This window comes from Botryllus schlosseri, chromosome 5, assembly GCF_051294905.1.
Source record: "Botryllus schlosseri isolate E-star chromosome 5, Bs_hap1, whole genome shotgun sequence".
Lineage (NCBI taxonomy): Eukaryota > Metazoa > Chordata > Ascidiacea > Stolidobranchia > Styelidae > Botryllus > Botryllus schlosseri.
In genome coordinates, this window is record NC_137240.1 from 2,523,107 (window position 1) to 2,540,747 (window position 17,641).

At 39.3% G+C, this 17,641-nt stretch overlaps 1 protein-coding gene across 1 annotated transcript; it reads left to right on the forward strand.

Moving 5' to 3' along the window:
- Nucleotides 1-1,815: 1,815 nt before the first annotated feature.
- On the forward strand, nucleotides 1,816-17,415 carry LOC145438615 (nuclear factor NF-kappa-B p105 subunit-like). The gene is made up of 24 exons (XM_080315964.1): nucleotides 1,816-2,087; nucleotides 2,178-2,315; nucleotides 2,867-3,015; nucleotides 3,088-3,179; nucleotides 3,649-3,798; nucleotides 3,867-3,959; nucleotides 4,165-4,325; nucleotides 5,572-5,644; nucleotides 5,785-5,975; nucleotides 7,529-7,597; nucleotides 8,430-8,516; nucleotides 9,722-9,835; nucleotides 9,986-10,144; nucleotides 10,497-10,583; nucleotides 10,800-10,913; nucleotides 11,002-11,125; nucleotides 11,204-11,253; nucleotides 11,421-11,483; nucleotides 11,979-12,160; nucleotides 12,987-13,168; nucleotides 13,729-13,860; nucleotides 14,848-15,029; nucleotides 15,183-15,387; nucleotides 15,921-17,415. The coding sequence occupies exons 1-24, from the start codon at nucleotides 2,016-2,018 to the stop codon at nucleotides 16,040-16,042; spliced, it is 2,991 nt and encodes a 996-aa protein (XP_080172090.1). The 5' UTR covers nucleotides 1,816-2,015; the 3' UTR covers nucleotides 16,043-17,415.
- Nucleotides 17,416-17,641: the final 226 nt, after the last annotated feature.

Sequence of the window (17,641 nt, forward strand, 5' to 3'; positions counted from 1 at the left end):
AAAACGAATATATTCGACGGTGAGAAGTCCCGGTTTACGTCGTAGCAGCAGCCTGTCGTAAGCCTTGTTAATGTGCGTAATGGTGAAGCGTCCGGCTTCTTGATCGGTAAGTCGTGGGTTCGATCCCCGGTCGGGTCAGACCAAAGACCTGATTAGTAACACTGGTATCCATGACTTTCCTGCTTGGCGCTCATACATTACTGGGATAACATGGAGGGGTGATGCATGACTTGGAAAGCCGTAAAGGCTATATCTGCACTTCCTTGTCCAGCGGCATATGCACAAAGGGCTGTTCAAAAATAACTTTTTTCTCCCGATTCAAGCCGGTCACCTCTTAAATCGTCAGGTTGCAGTAGAAAACCTTGCTCACCAAATTTCACTCGATTCCAACCAGTAAAGGCCTCCGCAGATCCAATTAAAATTTTTAATTTATTATGGAAAATTTTTTAAAAAAAAATTCCAAATTTTTCTGCCAACCCCATGAAATTGTTGAGCTGTCTTCAAAGACGTTGCAAAACAAATTTGAGTCAATTCCGACCAGTAGAAGCGGAGTTATGTGAGTTTTTCGATGATATTTCTTGGATTATCCTTGATTGGTGGATAATCCGCGATTTATCAACGAAAAACTCACATAACTCCGCTTCTACTGGTCGGAATTGACTCAAATTTGTTTTGCAACGTCTTTGAAGACAGCTCAACAATTTCATGGGGTTGGCAGAAAAATTTGGAATTTTTTTTTTTAAATTTTCCATAATAAATTAAAAATTTTAATTGGATCTGCGGAGGCCTTTACTGGTTGGAATCGAGTGAAATTTGGTGAGCAAGGTTTTCTACTGCAATCTGACGATTTAAGAGGTGACCGGCTTGAATCGGGAGAAAAAAGTTATTTTTGAACAGCCCTTGCACATCATGCACTCATGTTATGCATATGCACAGATCGTGTGTATGTGTATCATGAGTCGGTGTATATGCCGCAAACAATATCAAGGACAAAAACAAACTACGTCCTTTCCTTTTTCCTGTAGTTTCGTTGGACAGGACGGTGTCAATTTCAAGGTTTTAGGACAGAGGTGCGCAACCTTTCCGAACTATTGAGTTTGAATGCGGATGATTATTATTTAGTCGTCCGACAGGAGGGGACCGAATTAGGTGACGGTGAAAGCAAGACTCATCTTAATACGCATAAAATCGATCATAATTATGCCGTGAAAACTCAGTGTGCATTTATATCCTAGCCGCGCCAGGTGCGAAAATTTTTCAAAGTTAATAAATGAACTCGGTGCATATTATTGTTACTTGCATATATTGTGGGTCGCTTCTGTATACGAGTATACCTCTGGGCTTATTTGGCAAGGACAGGATTATTTGGCGCTTGGACATATCGGAGGACTTGAACCAGGGCCGCCTGCGTACATAGCGACGACACTCACCACTACGTAATCTCCACCATCATCATCATTTTATGGCCAAGATATGACCGAAAGAAAATGAAAACTTTACTTGTTGATTCTCTTTAATTGGATTTTGATGTCACCGCGACGATATATACTCCATAGATAGTATTTACAAATACGGTATGATGTCATACAGGCTACATATTTTCAATCGCCAGTAGAGTGCAGGCAAAGGCAAATCGATTATGGTTTTTGACAAGGGGACTTCCCAGGTAAATAGGACGGTTACTAAAAGGGTTTCATTAGCTGTGAGGTGACGCACCGAACTGGATTACGCAGTCTGGTATGTGAAATATCTATCTCGACACCGAAGTAAAATATTAGTATTCCAAACGTTTCTGCCGATTCAATGTTAGCAATGACCAGTTAACTGGTATATTATTATATTTCCGTATTCTGTAAGAGCATTGTGCATGCGCAATTGCGCATTTATCCTGCAGCAACTGTTTATTGAGGTTATAATACTCATTACTCATTCAATCTCAGGATATACGTTTGAAAAATACTAGATAGCAGTAGACTTCAAAGGATAGATCTGGATTAATTGTTTGAACTTGAAATATGTTTGGTCAAGACACTTACATAGAGGAGGTGACCATAAAAACGGAGGATATCACGGACTACTTACAGCAAGTAAGTTTTCGTTCTATAGTGTTCGGAACACAACACTATTGCTAAATATGGCGATTGAATGTTATTTTGTAACTCTGTAACACTTTGTAGGTTGAAAGTCCAAGTCTCATCATATCAGAGCAACCAGCGGCAAGCGTTAGATTTCGCTATCCGAGCGAAGGAAACTCACACGGTGGAATTCCTGGTGTGCAAAGTAACGAATTCAGAAAGACATGTCCAACTGTGGAGGTGAAATTATCAATTCTATACATTGCGTGGAAAATTTTGAGTTACATAGCCTATGATACTTACAAGATTAAACTAACATTATAATCTGATAAACCAAAGTTAGTTGTTGGTGAATATGTCGATTAGTGTGGCAGCAACTAGTAGATTATTTTCATTATGAATAAAGATACAAGATGTTATGGGTCTAGTCTACTTTCTTATCCATAGCAGCATGACCATCACCAATCATAGCTCCCCATGAACATGTCTAAATTTACGGTGTTTATAATTGAATCAAGGTTAGGGCATTGTAGCATCATTCTTTAACCTTCAATTTTGACACATTCATGGGGAACCATGATTCGTGATGCTGATATCTTTGTGAATAAGAAAGTAGACTAGACCCGATGTTATATGATATGGGCATCTTACAGACAAGGTGTAACTGAAAAAAATATCAGTGTTGTCGATAGAGCTTTCTGAACTTACAGAATAGCCAAAGCATATTCAAACCCTGTTGCCTATGTAGCCTGTTGTAATTCCAAATTGTGAAACAAGTCTCGATTTCTCAGATCGCGGGCTACAAAGGTTACGCCAGGATTGTCGTTCAACTTGTGACTGACGACCCAGATCCGAAACTGCACGTACACTCTCTCGTTGGAAAGCAATGTGACAACGGCATCTGTTCTGTGACGTGCGGCCCGGGAGAGATGAGATCTCAGTAAGAACTTGTGATGCAGTGACTGGAGTGGTCTAGTGCAAATGTTCAACAACAATGTTTCTTACCTGTTAGATTTCCAAATCTGGGTATTCAACACGTGAAAAAGAAGCGCGCTGAAGAAATTCTCTTTGCTAGATTTAAGGAAGAATACGCGAATATGTCAGGTTTGTAATTTATAATAATATTATTAATATCGTGCATATCCGTCGACATAGTGCTGGGAAAACCGAGTACCTGAGTAATTTTACTCTGAATTTGGTATTAATTAGGCAGTATGAACAGTATGAAAGATGTAAAATATTCAGATATGTGCGTTTCATGCGACCACAAAGACTGTAATTCCAGTTCCTAATCACATTAAAGTTAATTTGGTATTTTTTCGACCAAGCCTATTGTACTTAGAGACAATGTTGTGTGCTATGTGTATGTCATTTCTAGAAACGTGCGTAGCTTGTGGAAAACACTGAATGAAACTATAACATTCAATCTCTTTAGCAAGTCATTATGCACAGCGCGACCAATCGTTAGTCTTCCCATGATCCGTTGAATCTCATGTTCTAGTTCTTTTTCTATGTTGTCACGTAATGCATTAGACTTCAGTGCAGTGACATATTAAATTCCTGTTTCACCCAGACAAAGATCTTAAAAACCAAGCCAAAGCCGAGGTCGAACGGATGAATCTTTCTGCCGTGCGTCTCATGTTTATCGCGTATCTCCCAGACCAAAACAACGAATTTACCGAGATGCTGCCACCGGTGATTTCAAACCCCATCGTCGACAACAGTAAGCTGATGTCATTGATGACGTGAATCCCTCAAGATATTTTCGTTAACGCAAACTTTGAATTTAAGAATCGACCTTGAAGATTTGCCGTATCAGCCGCGTGGACTCGCCGGCGACTGGCGGTACGGAAATATTCTTGCTGTGCGACAAAGTGCAAAAAGGTAAATTAAGATATCCATTTCGTCAGACAGATTAACCAGACTTTCGCAGTATACCTATCTAGTTAGTTGGCAGTGAACTAACCACTGTTTAACCACTGCAGATTTTTAAAGGTTGTTAGCTCCCGTTTTAGTTGCGCATTTTGAAAATTTGGTAATTCGCGCAAGTCCGCAAGTAACAGCAATTGTTCTCTCTCTCGTATCGCAGACGATATCCAGGTCAGAATGTTCGAACGGGACGCGTCACAAAACGAAATCTGGGAGGACTTCTGTCGATTCTCGCCCACGGACGTTCATCGCCAGTACGCGATTGTTTTGAAGACGCCCTCTTACAAAAATCCAAACATCGATCGGCCCACGCGAGTTTTTGTGAGTTTACCTTCATGTAGAATTCATCCAAAGGTGGCCAGAGTAATCAGCATTGGTACTTAAGTACGAGTACAAGTAACGATGTAAGCATTCTAGGGTTAGTTTTGCCTTAAAATATGCTAAACCGTAATAGAAGTTGTCTGAGGTAATAACCTGTTGAGAAGTATTTCAAGTAGTCAAAGTCTACCTCAATAAGTAGAAGTACTTCCTTATTGGATGAACTCAACCAGAGTCCAGAGATGGTCAAATTACTCAGCGTTAGTACTTGAATACAAGTAGAAATAGCAATTTCTGGGACATGTCAATACTTCCTCGACAATGTTCTTTCCGATTCTCTACTAGTTGCTGACGATTTCCCCTGACGACTGTCAGCCGAAAATACGCGGGTCCATTTCAATATGAATATACTACTCAATTGTATATTGAAGTACTTAAGTAACTAGTGTCAATAAGCAGACTTGGTAACAGTGTATCAGAGGGGGCTACTTGACAAAATTGGAGCGTGCACTAACTGCAAAGAGGTGCTTTTTTTATATAAACTCAGTGACCTTGATACGGCTGCTATTTCATCCAGTTTTATGACAATTTTGTTCTTAACCCTTACGAGGTGGGCGTATCATATATGATATGGCATGTCTCCGACACCGATTTATGCCATAAACCGGACTATGGGGGCCGAGTGAGTCTTGATCATGAACTTGACCTTGATGACCACTCACTGACCACGCCCATCTGTAAATTTTATATGTATTTTCCATTTTCGATATCTGACGAACCGCGCGGTTTACAACCATGGTTGACGGCTTGTTTGAAACCAGGCAACAGTGGCTACGCACTGAAGCATCACATTCCTCTCTCTGACGCCATCCTGAGGGTCAGCCTTGAAAATTGAGAGAGAGAGAGATTTTTTGGGGGGAAAAGCTTGTTTATTTAAACTTATTAAAAAACCTCAGACATGTCATGGGGTGTCGATCAAGGGTGGAACCGGTAGAGGGCTGTACTCCGCCCACTTTTAAACTGGAACGGCCCAGATTCAAGACCTGGTGGGGCCACGGTGAGAATTTGAAAAGTGAAGGTCAATTCTGCATAATATGGCCCCACCTCGTAAGGGTTAAATGTGAAACGCATCCCAAAATGGAGTAATTTTGCAGAAATAATTAGAGTAGCAGTGAAAGAGTTCAACTTTTTCCAAGATAACATATATTATAGTTTTGAAATTGATTTTTGTGTTTCAAATATCCAACAGATTCAGCTGCGTAGAAAATCTGACGGGCAATTTTCGCAACCTTTGCAGTTCACATACACGCCTGTGATTGACGGTAAGTTTGCGTGTGGCATTGGCAGCAATTTTAGTATGATATCGTGGAAGTTGGAACGGTATCAATGCGAATATACTTTTCAATTGTATATTGAAGTTCTGTACCTCAAAGAATATCTCTTCAAATACTCCATATTTCAGCGAAAGATATCCCGTTGAAACGTAAACGCGCAAACTGCGGAATGCCGACCACTCAATCTCAAATCGCAAGCCTCGGATCGGTATCGCAGGCACCGTACCGTATGCAGGGACGGAATGGCAAGCCAAAAGTGGACCACCACGTGAAACCGATAGACCCGTCACTGTTAATGAAACGATTCACACCGGCCATGGTATGTTAATGCAACAAACTATCATGCTAGCAACTTGAGTATTAGTCCTTTTGCTGTGTATATTCAATTGAAAAATGCATTCATACTGGAATGAACCTGTTTAATTTCGACTGACACCCATCAGGGGTTATCTTCAGCAACAATATTTCATGCCAGTCATATTAGGTGGCACGATTATTGATGTACAATGTTCTTTCCAATTCTCTACTAGTTGCTGACGAGTGCCAGCCGAAAATATTTGGGTTTATTTCGATATGAATATATTACTTAATCTATTGATCTATTACGTTCCCGTTTCTTGTCTATCACCAGATACAAAAACTTTTCATCATTTTCTCCCAAATGTAAATGCCCTTTGTCCTTGATGAATGTCTTTGATGAATTGTTTTGTCCTTAAACTAACATTATGCCTCTAGTTTGGCCGCTCTGACGATGCTATGCTATTCACTGGACTACAATTTCTCATCAGTTGATTCAAGTTATTTAATCTCTCTTCATTTATTTTATCTTGGAGTAAACCTTTGTTTCAGATTATAATGTTCCAAATTCCCCAGCAGAAGTTTTCATTTTAGTGGTTACAGTCAATATTTTATCCACCATTGTTGTAGCATGTATTGTATATACAGGCCCACATCGTGATTAAATCTAGGTATATGCCTCTGAACTAACTCGAAATCGAGAGCTTAAACCTGTAGCATAGCATCATATGGATGTTCGTTAGGGCCGTTCCAAGAGTAGCTTTTTTGTTCAAATGTTACTGGCAACTTGATAAAATTGTTGGTTTACCTAAAAAAAAATGGTGCACGCCAATTTTGGCTCAATTCCAACCAGTGGAAGCGAAGTTATCATAGGCGAAATTTTGCATTTATTCAATTTAAATCATATATCAAATTTTTTCAAATTGTAGGATTTGCCACCGCGAATTCTATTTTTTTCCAAATCCAAAATTTTGTACTCCAATAATTTCGCTAACTTCTACGGTTGGAATTGAGCCAGATTGGTTGTGTAGCGTTCTTTAGGTAACCTAACAATTTTATCAAGTAGCCCTATAATGTTCATTTTGAGATTGAAATGTGCTAGTAGTCTTTTCCAGGGGTAAATTGAAATTCACAGTTACAATCTGCAATCATCTATGCCATACTTGACCATGTTTCAATAACATATGTTTTTAAAAATATCTTGTGAACTGACCAAATATTTGCACAAATAGCATACACAATTACGGAATTATCGATGCAACGGAGCTGTTAGAACACAACCAATCTGAAATTAGCATCTGATATCCATCTGTTGAAAGAATTTTAAAAGTATGTGAAATGGGGGACGCACGAATTATGGAATATGGTGTGGATTGTGTGCAATATGTTATCGAAAAAGGCAGCTGGTTGGCGAGTGCAGAAGATGAACTTTTAACCTGGTTAAAATCTCAAGGCTGCCAAATGTAGATTTTGTAAATTGAAAGATTATTCACTTCCGCAGCAATACTGTAACCTTGTTTGTTGATAAGATGAATCGACGACATATCACTTTGACTGTCAATGGTTAATTTTCAGAAACGTCACACCCAACAGACTGCAAGCTATCAGAGTATGCCGCAAGGAACAGATGTCACCCAAAGCATGGTGAGTTGCTACAAATGTTGAGGGAAATCGCGTCAAGGGAATATCTTTATCACGTGTTGGTCTGCATATGATGGCTTGTAACTAAGTCACAAGGTTCCGAGTCTTCAAGTCAATCTCACTTTTACTCTTAAGTCGAGTCATTTTCAATTCACCACCAAGTCCAGTCCAAGTCAGCTAGTAGAGGGTCGAGTCCGAGTCATAGTGCTGTGACTCGAGTCCGATTCCAAGTCATTATGTTCACTGTTTACTTTTAAGTTCAATCCAGTTCAACCCATTTTTTTCAACTCTGCTCGGGTGACATAGAATGGCTCGCATTCATAATATAGTAACAGTTTCTAGCCCTATTTTCCAAGTATCAGGACTAATAGACGAAATACCAATCATGTGGCGACTTTACTATTCTTCGAAGTTACAAAGAAATGTTTGTCACGGCCGTCCTAGTCTCGAGTCATATGACTTAGTTTGAGTCATGCACAATGACTAAGTACATGTCGAGTCAATACAAAAATTAACTCGAGTAGAATTGGTTGATGACGGCCATCTTTTAGCAGTTAATCGGAGGCTGTCACTTTCGGAATTACAATCAACAACAGCTGAGTTTAGTTTATCCTGTATTCTGGTGGTGCTGTCTGTCTGATTCCTGTTCCTGTTTGATTCCGATAAAATATAATTTAATGAATATCAGAATGTAGTTGCAAATTTTTGAATGTCGTTAATTTCAGTTCTTGTTCTAGTTGCGCATTTTGGAAATACGCTAGTTTGTACAAATATGATATAACGAGACTAACTAATCTATTTTTTTATGGACAACTTATATTGCGCACTCGTTTAGGTGACTTCTTCGCAGAATTTCCAAAATTACACCAACCAGCCCGCCAGCAACGTCAACTCTGCAATCACGACAATACCGAACGTCATGGTAAGCCGCTTCCTTACTACTAGGGCTTCGCAGTATATCAAATATGTTGGCAACGTATACGCTGTTCGTAGTGCAGGTTGAATACAGAAAAACGAATTTCGCAGGTGTTGGCAACAGCAGAGATGCCAAATCTTCCACGAACACACTTCACCTAATCTAAGATCTATTGCGTTGTAGTGGTCAAATAATTTTACAGTCCTGGTTTATGGCTGGCTGTTATTGACACACATGCATCCGGCCATATATAAACTCTTTCATGATCGTAAAACCTCTTCAAAATGCTGGTTTAATGTCAAGAAACATTTTATGCGTCTATCTGCTGCGTAAGACATGTTGATTTTTCACCAACACGCCTCAGAAAAGTCAATATATTCACTGTTATGATAGGCATAGGCGCTTACGCAGTTGCAAATGATACATGTAGCTGTGGTTTTAGATGTCTCTAATGTTGATCTTTACAATATAAACATAGCATCATACGCAAGTGTGACTTGGAGGTACAACTGAATTCAATCCAGCTCACCCATACTAGCGTGAAGAAGTCATTTAGGGCTCTATCGAGATATGAAATTGCTCTGAAATCAGTCAAGCGATCACAACAACATCATAAAGTTTAATATTGACGTCATGACCAAATGAATAACACTTTTCTCTTTTCTTGGTGGGAAATCGAGAACAGTTGGTGGTATTAAACCATCATGCCGCCCGATTTCTTGTCGCATTCTTTTTCTATACTATCTTCTTTACTTTCATTCAGTGTGCATGCCTCCTCCTTACATCGCCTAGGCCAAGGTGGGTGTCAGATTCCATAGACTACTCCTTGTCGCTTCGACATCTTCCTGTCTTTTCATTGTATCGCATTTTTGTGGTGTATTGAACTGATAAAATTGCTAATAAACCAATGATGATGATGATTATCTCTCGTCTTGGCTGCCGTCAAATTAGCTCTGCTGGTTGCACATTGAAACACGGTTTCTGGCAATATTTTAGTCGTCGGTTCAAGTCCCGCGGTTCTGATTTTACGAACATTTTTGTGAACCGATTAAAATTTTGGCATAGAAGCCCGTCGGTCAGCAAATGTTAACACTGGATTCAGATGCGAGCCTCACTTCCTACATTACACGATTTTGAATCCAAGTTTTTAATAATGCGTATCTAAATTTTGTAATGAGTTGCCAGATCGATATCTTTGGTGTATTTTGCAGAGCCCTCAAAGTTTCGGCAGCTCGCAAGGCTCTCCGGGTTATCTGAACATGCAGAACAGTCCGGGCTATTCTTCTTCGTCTTATTCGAACCCAGGATCGGTTGGAACATACGATGTATGTTGTGTTTTCATTTGTTGCTAGTTGTTAGCCTTTGTCTGGTTTAAAAAAATACCTGTGTGATGGTACATTTTATCAAGTGCATTGACCATTGACCTTTGTAATCTTGTCACACGATGCTAATACTTCATGTCTTCATTTCCGCAGAGCTCACAGGGATCCCCATTCCAACAGCCGCAGATGAGTCCCCAACAGCAGCAGCAAATGAGCCCGATGCAACAACAGCAGATGAGTCCGCTTCAAATGCAACAACAAGTACACAGTCCGACATCTTCTCACCTTACAACTGTCAACAGCATTGGCAATGTGAGTTTTTCGCTCGAGGCGGTGTTTTTGGACTATTACCAATTCTGTAGTAGTTGCTGATTACCCCTGACGAGTTTCAGCAAAAAATGTATGGGTATACTTCAATATTAGTATACTATTCAGTTCTATGTTGAAGTTCTGGGCTATTGCACGTCAAGGTAATATGGCCAATGGCCACTCATATCAGCTAATTCCTCCATGGTAGGCACTTACCATTGCCGATTTTTAACAACAACAACAAAATTCATACAGTACACATACTTCTTTCAAAATGTGTTACCGACACGATGTTATCTTGACATCACAACTCCGACAATATTACAACCAGTAACCAACGGTTGCTTACTTTCAGATGTCCAACCTGCCTTGCATTCCCGGCACGGACATTCCGAAACCAGATGCATTGAAATGTGCCCTTCAGCAAAACAGCTCAGTACAGGTACGTCTGAAATTCTATCGTGTGTCCTGTGACCTGACTTGAATTCGAAACTGAGCAGTAAACACTGTTACTCGGACTCGACCTGTTTCTCGCTGACTTGGACTTAACACTGTGGTGAATTGAAAACGACTCGACTCGAGTTAAATTGACTTCTGAATCGGAACCTTGCGACTTGTTTACAACACGTTCTAACGATGCTTTTCATCGATTTATCAGGTGTCTTCTCAGCAATCGTTCCCCCAAAGCCCGGGATTCGGTAATGTGTACACCTCAATGCAGAACGTGCAATCCAACACCAACTCGCAGTTTACTTCCACGTACTCGCAGCAGGTATGTGACGATGCCTGTTTCAGGAATTTCTTTTAGCGAATCTTGATTCGTGAGAAATTCGATTGTAAAGCCTCGTCATTATTTTCAGGAAGCTGACCGTCAAGCGTTTGGTTCCGACTACGCGAACGTAATAGACCAGCTTGTTTTTGACGACGGTAACGGCGAATTACCGTCAATAGGATCGCAATTTGTAGAAAATCTCTTCAACGAAGGTTAGTTTTGTCATCAATTGGTGCAATTGGTACGTCCTTTGTAGTGTTCATCGTGATCACCGATATCCTACTTTATAGCTCTCAACCCGTCAAGAATTCCGATCGTTCAGAGCGACAGCACGGCCGAGGTTTGTTACACTCTTGTTTATAAGCAGGTGGTTGTCATCAGTTGCGCAGTACTTTTGAATTATATATATATTGAAGTTTCGAATTCATGATGATTATATTATTCAATTGTATAGTGCAGTTCTGTACCTCCAAGAAACTCTTCAAATATGTGGTATTACTTTTGTAGGATCCAAACGCGCCTGCAGACGCGGTGGACGACAGTGAAGATTTCACCACGGCGATGCAAGAGGTGAATTTTTTTTCACGATAATTCTTGTTTTGTAATTAGAATAATCAGAGCGAAAGGGCGGTACTCCACGGTAATTCTAATCTAATTTGTGAAAGGTTGCTGTACTCTCGTATTAATTCCAATCTGATTTTCGGGCTGATTTTCGTTGTATTTCTTTTACTTCGGTGTTTAATTCAATTTCCAAGCTTTTGCGTATTCTAATCTAATCTAGAAAAAAAAGTGTCGTTATCATTATAATTCTAATCAAATTATTAAAAAAGCTGAGAATTTTCCGGTTACATAACTTGGGTTTTATATGTTCACTGGTCTTGTGTTCCATGTTCTGCATCTACAGTTTTTCAGATAGATTTCACTTCTCTACTAGTCGCTGATGATTAGTCCTACTCGTGACGAGTATCAGCCAAGAATATTCGGGTTTATTTCAATACGAATATCTTACTCGAATGCACATTGAAATTATCCGAGAGTCTCAACAATCGCCAATGTTTTCGTCAGACTCAAGACGAAGAGCACTCTGAAGAGCATTCGATCGACGACTCCTTCATCAAGGAGCTTCTCGAAACCATGATGAGGAAGATCACGAAACAGCTGAGCGACTTCAAGAAATCGGGAAACGTCGAGGCTCTGAGCTCGGCGAAGCAGTTTTTCACAAAAGTTCACGATCGTAACGACAGCACGTGAGTTGAATTTGGTTTATTAATAATAATATTTTCATCTGTTCAAACGTCACAAGATTGTGATAAATTGAAAATATAGGAGTTTGAAACGACTTGTGCTGGTTTTTAATCGAACACCACCTTTGCCTAGTTTCTAGTTTTGCGAAAATAAATGGAAATCTGGGACGTTAGAAGTAGGCGTAATGTCATAAATAGAAGTAGCTAATGCCAAACTAGTGAACAAGTAATTATTCCATACCTATTTCATTGCACTATGTGACAATACTGTGGGTTGAACGTGACTTTACAGATATGTCATTTCCACTAACGTGCGTAGTAGGGCTGTTAAAAAAAACTTTTCCCTCAGATATCACTGGCTACTTGATAAAATTGTTAGGTTGGTTAAAAAAACGCTGCACACCAACTTTGGCTCAATTCCAACCACTAGAAGCGAAGTTACTGCAGTAGGAAGTTTTGAATTTATCATTAAAAAAATAAAATTTCAAAATTTTTCTGTCGACCCCATAAAATTGTTAGGTCGTCAGTAGAGATGATGCATACCAAATTTGGCTCCATTCCAACCACTAGAAGCGTAGTTATCGCAGTAGAAAAACTTGGATTTGAATAAAATAGTATTTACGTTGACCAACTCTTTAAATATTTATTGTAAAATCATGGAATTAGAAGGAATAGTTTTTTTTTTAACAGCCCTAGTGCGTAGCTTTGTATTATGTGTTATTATTAGAATTATTACTCAATTCAGATTCGAGCACTCTCATCAATGTACCCAGCTCCAGTAATGACTAATATTAGTGTTTGCGAGCCGTCATTTAAATCTCTATTGTAGATGCTTGCATCTGGCTGCACTCAATGGACACAACGATATTCTCATGAAACTGGCTCAGTATGCGAGACTGGTGGAGCCTAGCGGTTCATTACTGAACGTTTGCAACGACGCACAGCAGACGCCTCTGCAGATCTGCATTTTGAAGGGAGACGCCGAGATTGTGAAATCGCTTCTACGTTCAGGTAACATTAGCTGAAGACACTCTTGGGTGTACAAAACTCCAATATACAATTGAATAATATATTCATGTTAGAATAAACTCGAATATTTTCTGCTGACACTCGCCAGGTGTAATCGACAGCAATTGATAGAGCATGGGAAAGAACAACACTTGTTTCTTAGTTGCTTACGATTACCCCTGATGAGTTTAGTCCGAAAATATGTGGGTATATTTCAGTATGAACATGGAATATACTCTTCGATTAGCTGAGGATCGTAAGCCAAAGGCATATACATTGTTATATTTCATGCAACCTACAGGTGTCCAGATGTAGCCTTTCTAGTTTATTTCATATCCCAGCATAACAAGGAAAGTAAAGCTGCTCCGATAAACGCTCTGAATTTTTGAAAATGCGCCCTAAGCTAAATGCCATACCTTTTGAATATCGAAAGAAAATATCGATGTTATCAGAGAAGATGGTGCTAGTTATTGGTATCGACCCAAAAGTCTGATAATTGTAAACCCAAAATAATACTTTGATGAAAATTTGTGGTTAGCGTCGAGCTATTCTATTTGTTTCAGGATCCGATCCAAACGTGGTCGACGGCAACGGAGACACGGGGCTGCATCTTGCGTGCGAGATGGGACGTGCGGATATCGTCACGTTATTGCTTTCTGCCAGCGGTTACGGCGAAGAACTCTACAACTACAAAGGTCGGCTTTCCATATCACACCTATGTTGCGCCCAGAACTTCAACGCCGAGTCCAGTAAAGTTTGTCAGCAGTCAATTCTCTTAGAGCACTGTGATGAGTGAGATTGATGGCGCTGTTCTTAAAATTGTCAGCTTTTTCAAATTAGATTATAATTAGAATTATAGCTGCAGTTTTTTACCAAATTAGACTAGAATTATGGCTGTAGCTACACAGTTTTTTTTTCCAAATTAGACCAGAATTAGAATTATAAGTGCACAGTTTCTTTTTCAAAATAAGATTGGAGTTAGGCTATAGCCACACAGGATTTTCCAAATTAGATTAGAATTAGAATTAAAGCTGCACCGATTTTTCATTAGACTGGAATTAGAGTTGCAGCTACACAAGTTTTTCCAAGTTAGATCAGAATTAGAAATATATATAGCTGCACAGTTTGTTTTTTGCAAATTTCAAAATTAGCATAGAATAAGAGTTCTAGCTGCAGTTCTTTTTTTCAAAATCAGATTACGATTATAGCTACACAGTTATTTTTTTTTCAGAATTAGATTAGAATTAGAGTTATAGCTACACAGGTTTTTTTCAAAATTAGATTAAAATTAGAATGAATGAATTCGCAAAAACATGGAAATTGAATCATGATCAGCACACATCAAACCTGAGTTGATTCACGTTAGCACAGGAACGGCAAATGTCTTTACTACAAGCTCGGCTGGTATCGCGCTATACAGTTCACCTGCAGCATTTTCAGGAAAACCAGAAATTAGATTAGAATTTAAATGAGGGCATGGAATCAGTTTTCAAATTAGATTATAATTAGACTACCGGCATTTGACTCTAATTAGTGTTTAGACAACTAGAATTATCTAGTAGTCCAATCTTCCTCTGAGCTCAAATTAAAATCACATCAGCCAGTTACCCGATCTACTCCCTCCCTATACACCACATATTTAAAGTCCCTGTAATAGTATTATTACATATTTGACTTTCCAGGGCTCACTCCTTTGCACATCCTCGCCCAACGCAAGTCCGAAAAATCTGTCGAATGCCTCAAAGCTTTGTTGTGTCACGAGGGTGTCGACGTCAACGAACGCGAACTGAGGAGTGGCCAGACGGCCCTACACATGTCTGTCGAAGAGGAGAATACCATGTTCGCTGCTTACCTTGTTATGAAGGTAGGAAACGGCCTTGTAAGAAACGGGTTGTTATCTGATTGAAAGCAGGATAGAAGATACCATAAATTATATAAATTATACTGCTGTGATAGTAGTCCTGATATTCAAGTTTAATTGAGGAAAATGTACAATAAACGCATGTGTTGTGTGCAGGGTGACGCAGACATTGACGCAATGACCTTCGACGGCTTGACACCTCTTCACATCGCGTCTGCCCACGGAAACTCCGCCCTCGTTCAACTGCTTCTGGATCTCGGCGCCGATAAAGACACTTGCATCTGCGAGGAATCGGGAAGCTCGGTGCTTTCCGTGGCTGCAAACGAGGAAATTCGAAGAATACTGCAACAGCCTGCCAATGGTAAGTGTGAGTTGCGGGAAAGATGCGGCCTTTTGATGATGATGTATTCGTGGACATATGAGCAGTAAGGTTGTTCAAAAATTGGATTTGACTAAAATAGTATTTACGATGGCAAATTCTTTGATTATTATTAATTATAGATCTTCCCACCATCAGGAAGAAGTACTATGATTTGAAATGCTAAATTTGGAACTTCAATAACGTCACTTCTACTGGTTGAAATTGAGCCAAATTTGCTCTGTATGGTTTTTTCAGACAACCTAACAATTTCATGGGGTAGCCTGTGAAATTTGAACAAAAACTATATTATATTTTTAATAAATAAAACCATAATTTTTTTCTTATATAGCAATGCTTCTATAAGTTGGAATTGAGCCTAAATTGGTGTGCAGTGTTTTTTATGCAACCCAACAGTTTTATCTAGTTGCCAGTAAAATTTGAAAGAGAAAGTTATTTCTGAACAGCCCTAATGTCCAACGTGTGAATAATTCCTTTCCAAATTCTAGAATTCACAAGCATTTTCATCATTCCAGCTATGTCTCCCGATATCAAAAAGAGGGCGAATCAGCTCATCGATTCCGGACTGGTAAACTTTCTCGAATTCGACACCAGTGCAGAAAAGCTGGCGGCAATGATGAAAACCATGGCCGTCTGACCTCAATAATACTAAAAACATAACCTGGGTTGATCAGGAAAATGACCCAGCTTTTATTGACTCTGATTTATTCTGTGTCGTTCCATTTTGTAAATTGATCGTATTTTAAACTCTTTATTTTTCTTTATCTTACAATCACTTTTAGAATTCCTTTACGTGTCGTTGCATAGTAATTAATCAGTGCCTTGTGTTTATGTCAAAAATGTCAATGGCTTTATACGTCGTTAATGGTTATGGATCGAAACGTAGTACTCTGTAAATAATGAGCAAAAGCTCCAACTTGTTGTTTTGCAGTACAGGGCACCTATTGGGCATTATTCGTGTTGATAAAAGGACAAATGATGAAGGTCACAGCGATATATTCTTGTTTTATTTGTGTACAAATACCGCTTTTGGAGTCGGAGTCACCTTGTAGGTTAATAAATTGTTGGATTTATGTCTGCACTACCTAGCGATGCTGTTAGGCTTAGTATGCCTCCATGAAATAGCACTAGTACTTGGCCTGTAACATGATATAGGGAGCGTCTACATATTTTTATCAATGATCTTAATACTTTGAATGTGGTACGAAATATGTATGGGGATCGCCACACTTAAACGTTGTATGTATATTGTACAATGTACATTCACAACTCGGTTTCATATGTGTATCATGGATGTGTGTGTATTCTTGCAGTTCACGTTCCAAATGCATACTCATTTTTGGTCCATGTACAGTACTTTTGTTTGCTTGTGGCTCAAGGTTTTTATTACTTGTGTGTCCTTATCGTAGATCACGTTGGAATTGAGGGCAGTGGTACTTCAGATTCCGACTTTGCAGTCCTGGTATCTTGGCCCTATCTAGTTTGGTATTGTGACGCAACAATGCTGTCTGGCTCTTTCTCTCACTTTCGTATTGCCAGACAGGATTGCTCCGTCACAATTCTGTCTGGCAAAACGAGAGTGAAGCTAAGAAGAATGATTCAGACAGCATCGTTGCTTCACAATTCAAAACTCGATCACAATGCAAAATTCGAGGCTGGTTAGTAGGTTAGTATTCTAAAATCGCAGTGAGCCGTGAGATTTGCTTGTGTCTACTCCACACCATTGTAGGACGCTATATGCACATTGCACACGCTCAACTCATACATATGATTTTGATTAGCTCATAATAAACATTGATTTATCCATTGCATATTTCCAGGTAAGTAGTTTTGAAATGAATTTTGCAACTTCTGGGAATTAGTCAATCAGGTTTATTAATATTTTATTATCAGCGAACACTGTCTCAAGCCTCTGAAAACTTTTACAACTGCGACATTTTATTTTGTGTATGAGGACGTGTGTTTTCGGATTTCCATAATAAATATCATTTTTAAACTTATAAGTAAGAATGAGGCGTGAATTGAATCAAAACAACCACATCTTTTCATACAAAATTGAACCACCCGTCTACGATGCGTAGGCTACTAACTCGGAGAAGTCTCGTCTCCATCAGTGGCGCGAGATTACAAATAGCTTTTGGCCCGGGGAACTCCCATGTAATTAGGATGGTTCTCAGTAGCGTTTAGCGCGACAAGATTACGTAGTTTGTCATCGATATATAAATGTATCTCGACG

Coding starts and splice junctions, on each gene's coding strand:
- LOC145438615 (XM_080315964.1), top strand. CDS start 2,016: ATGTTTGGTCAAGACACTTACATAGAGGAGGTGACCATAAAAACGGAG. Junction 3,016..3,087: donor CCGGGAGAGATGAGATCTCA/GTAAGAACTTGT, acceptor CTTACCTGTTAG/ATTTCCAAATCTGGGTATTC. Junction 9,836..9,985: donor GATCGGTTGGAACATACGAT/GTATGTTGTGTT, acceptor TCATTTCCGCAG/AGCTCACAGGGATCCCCATT.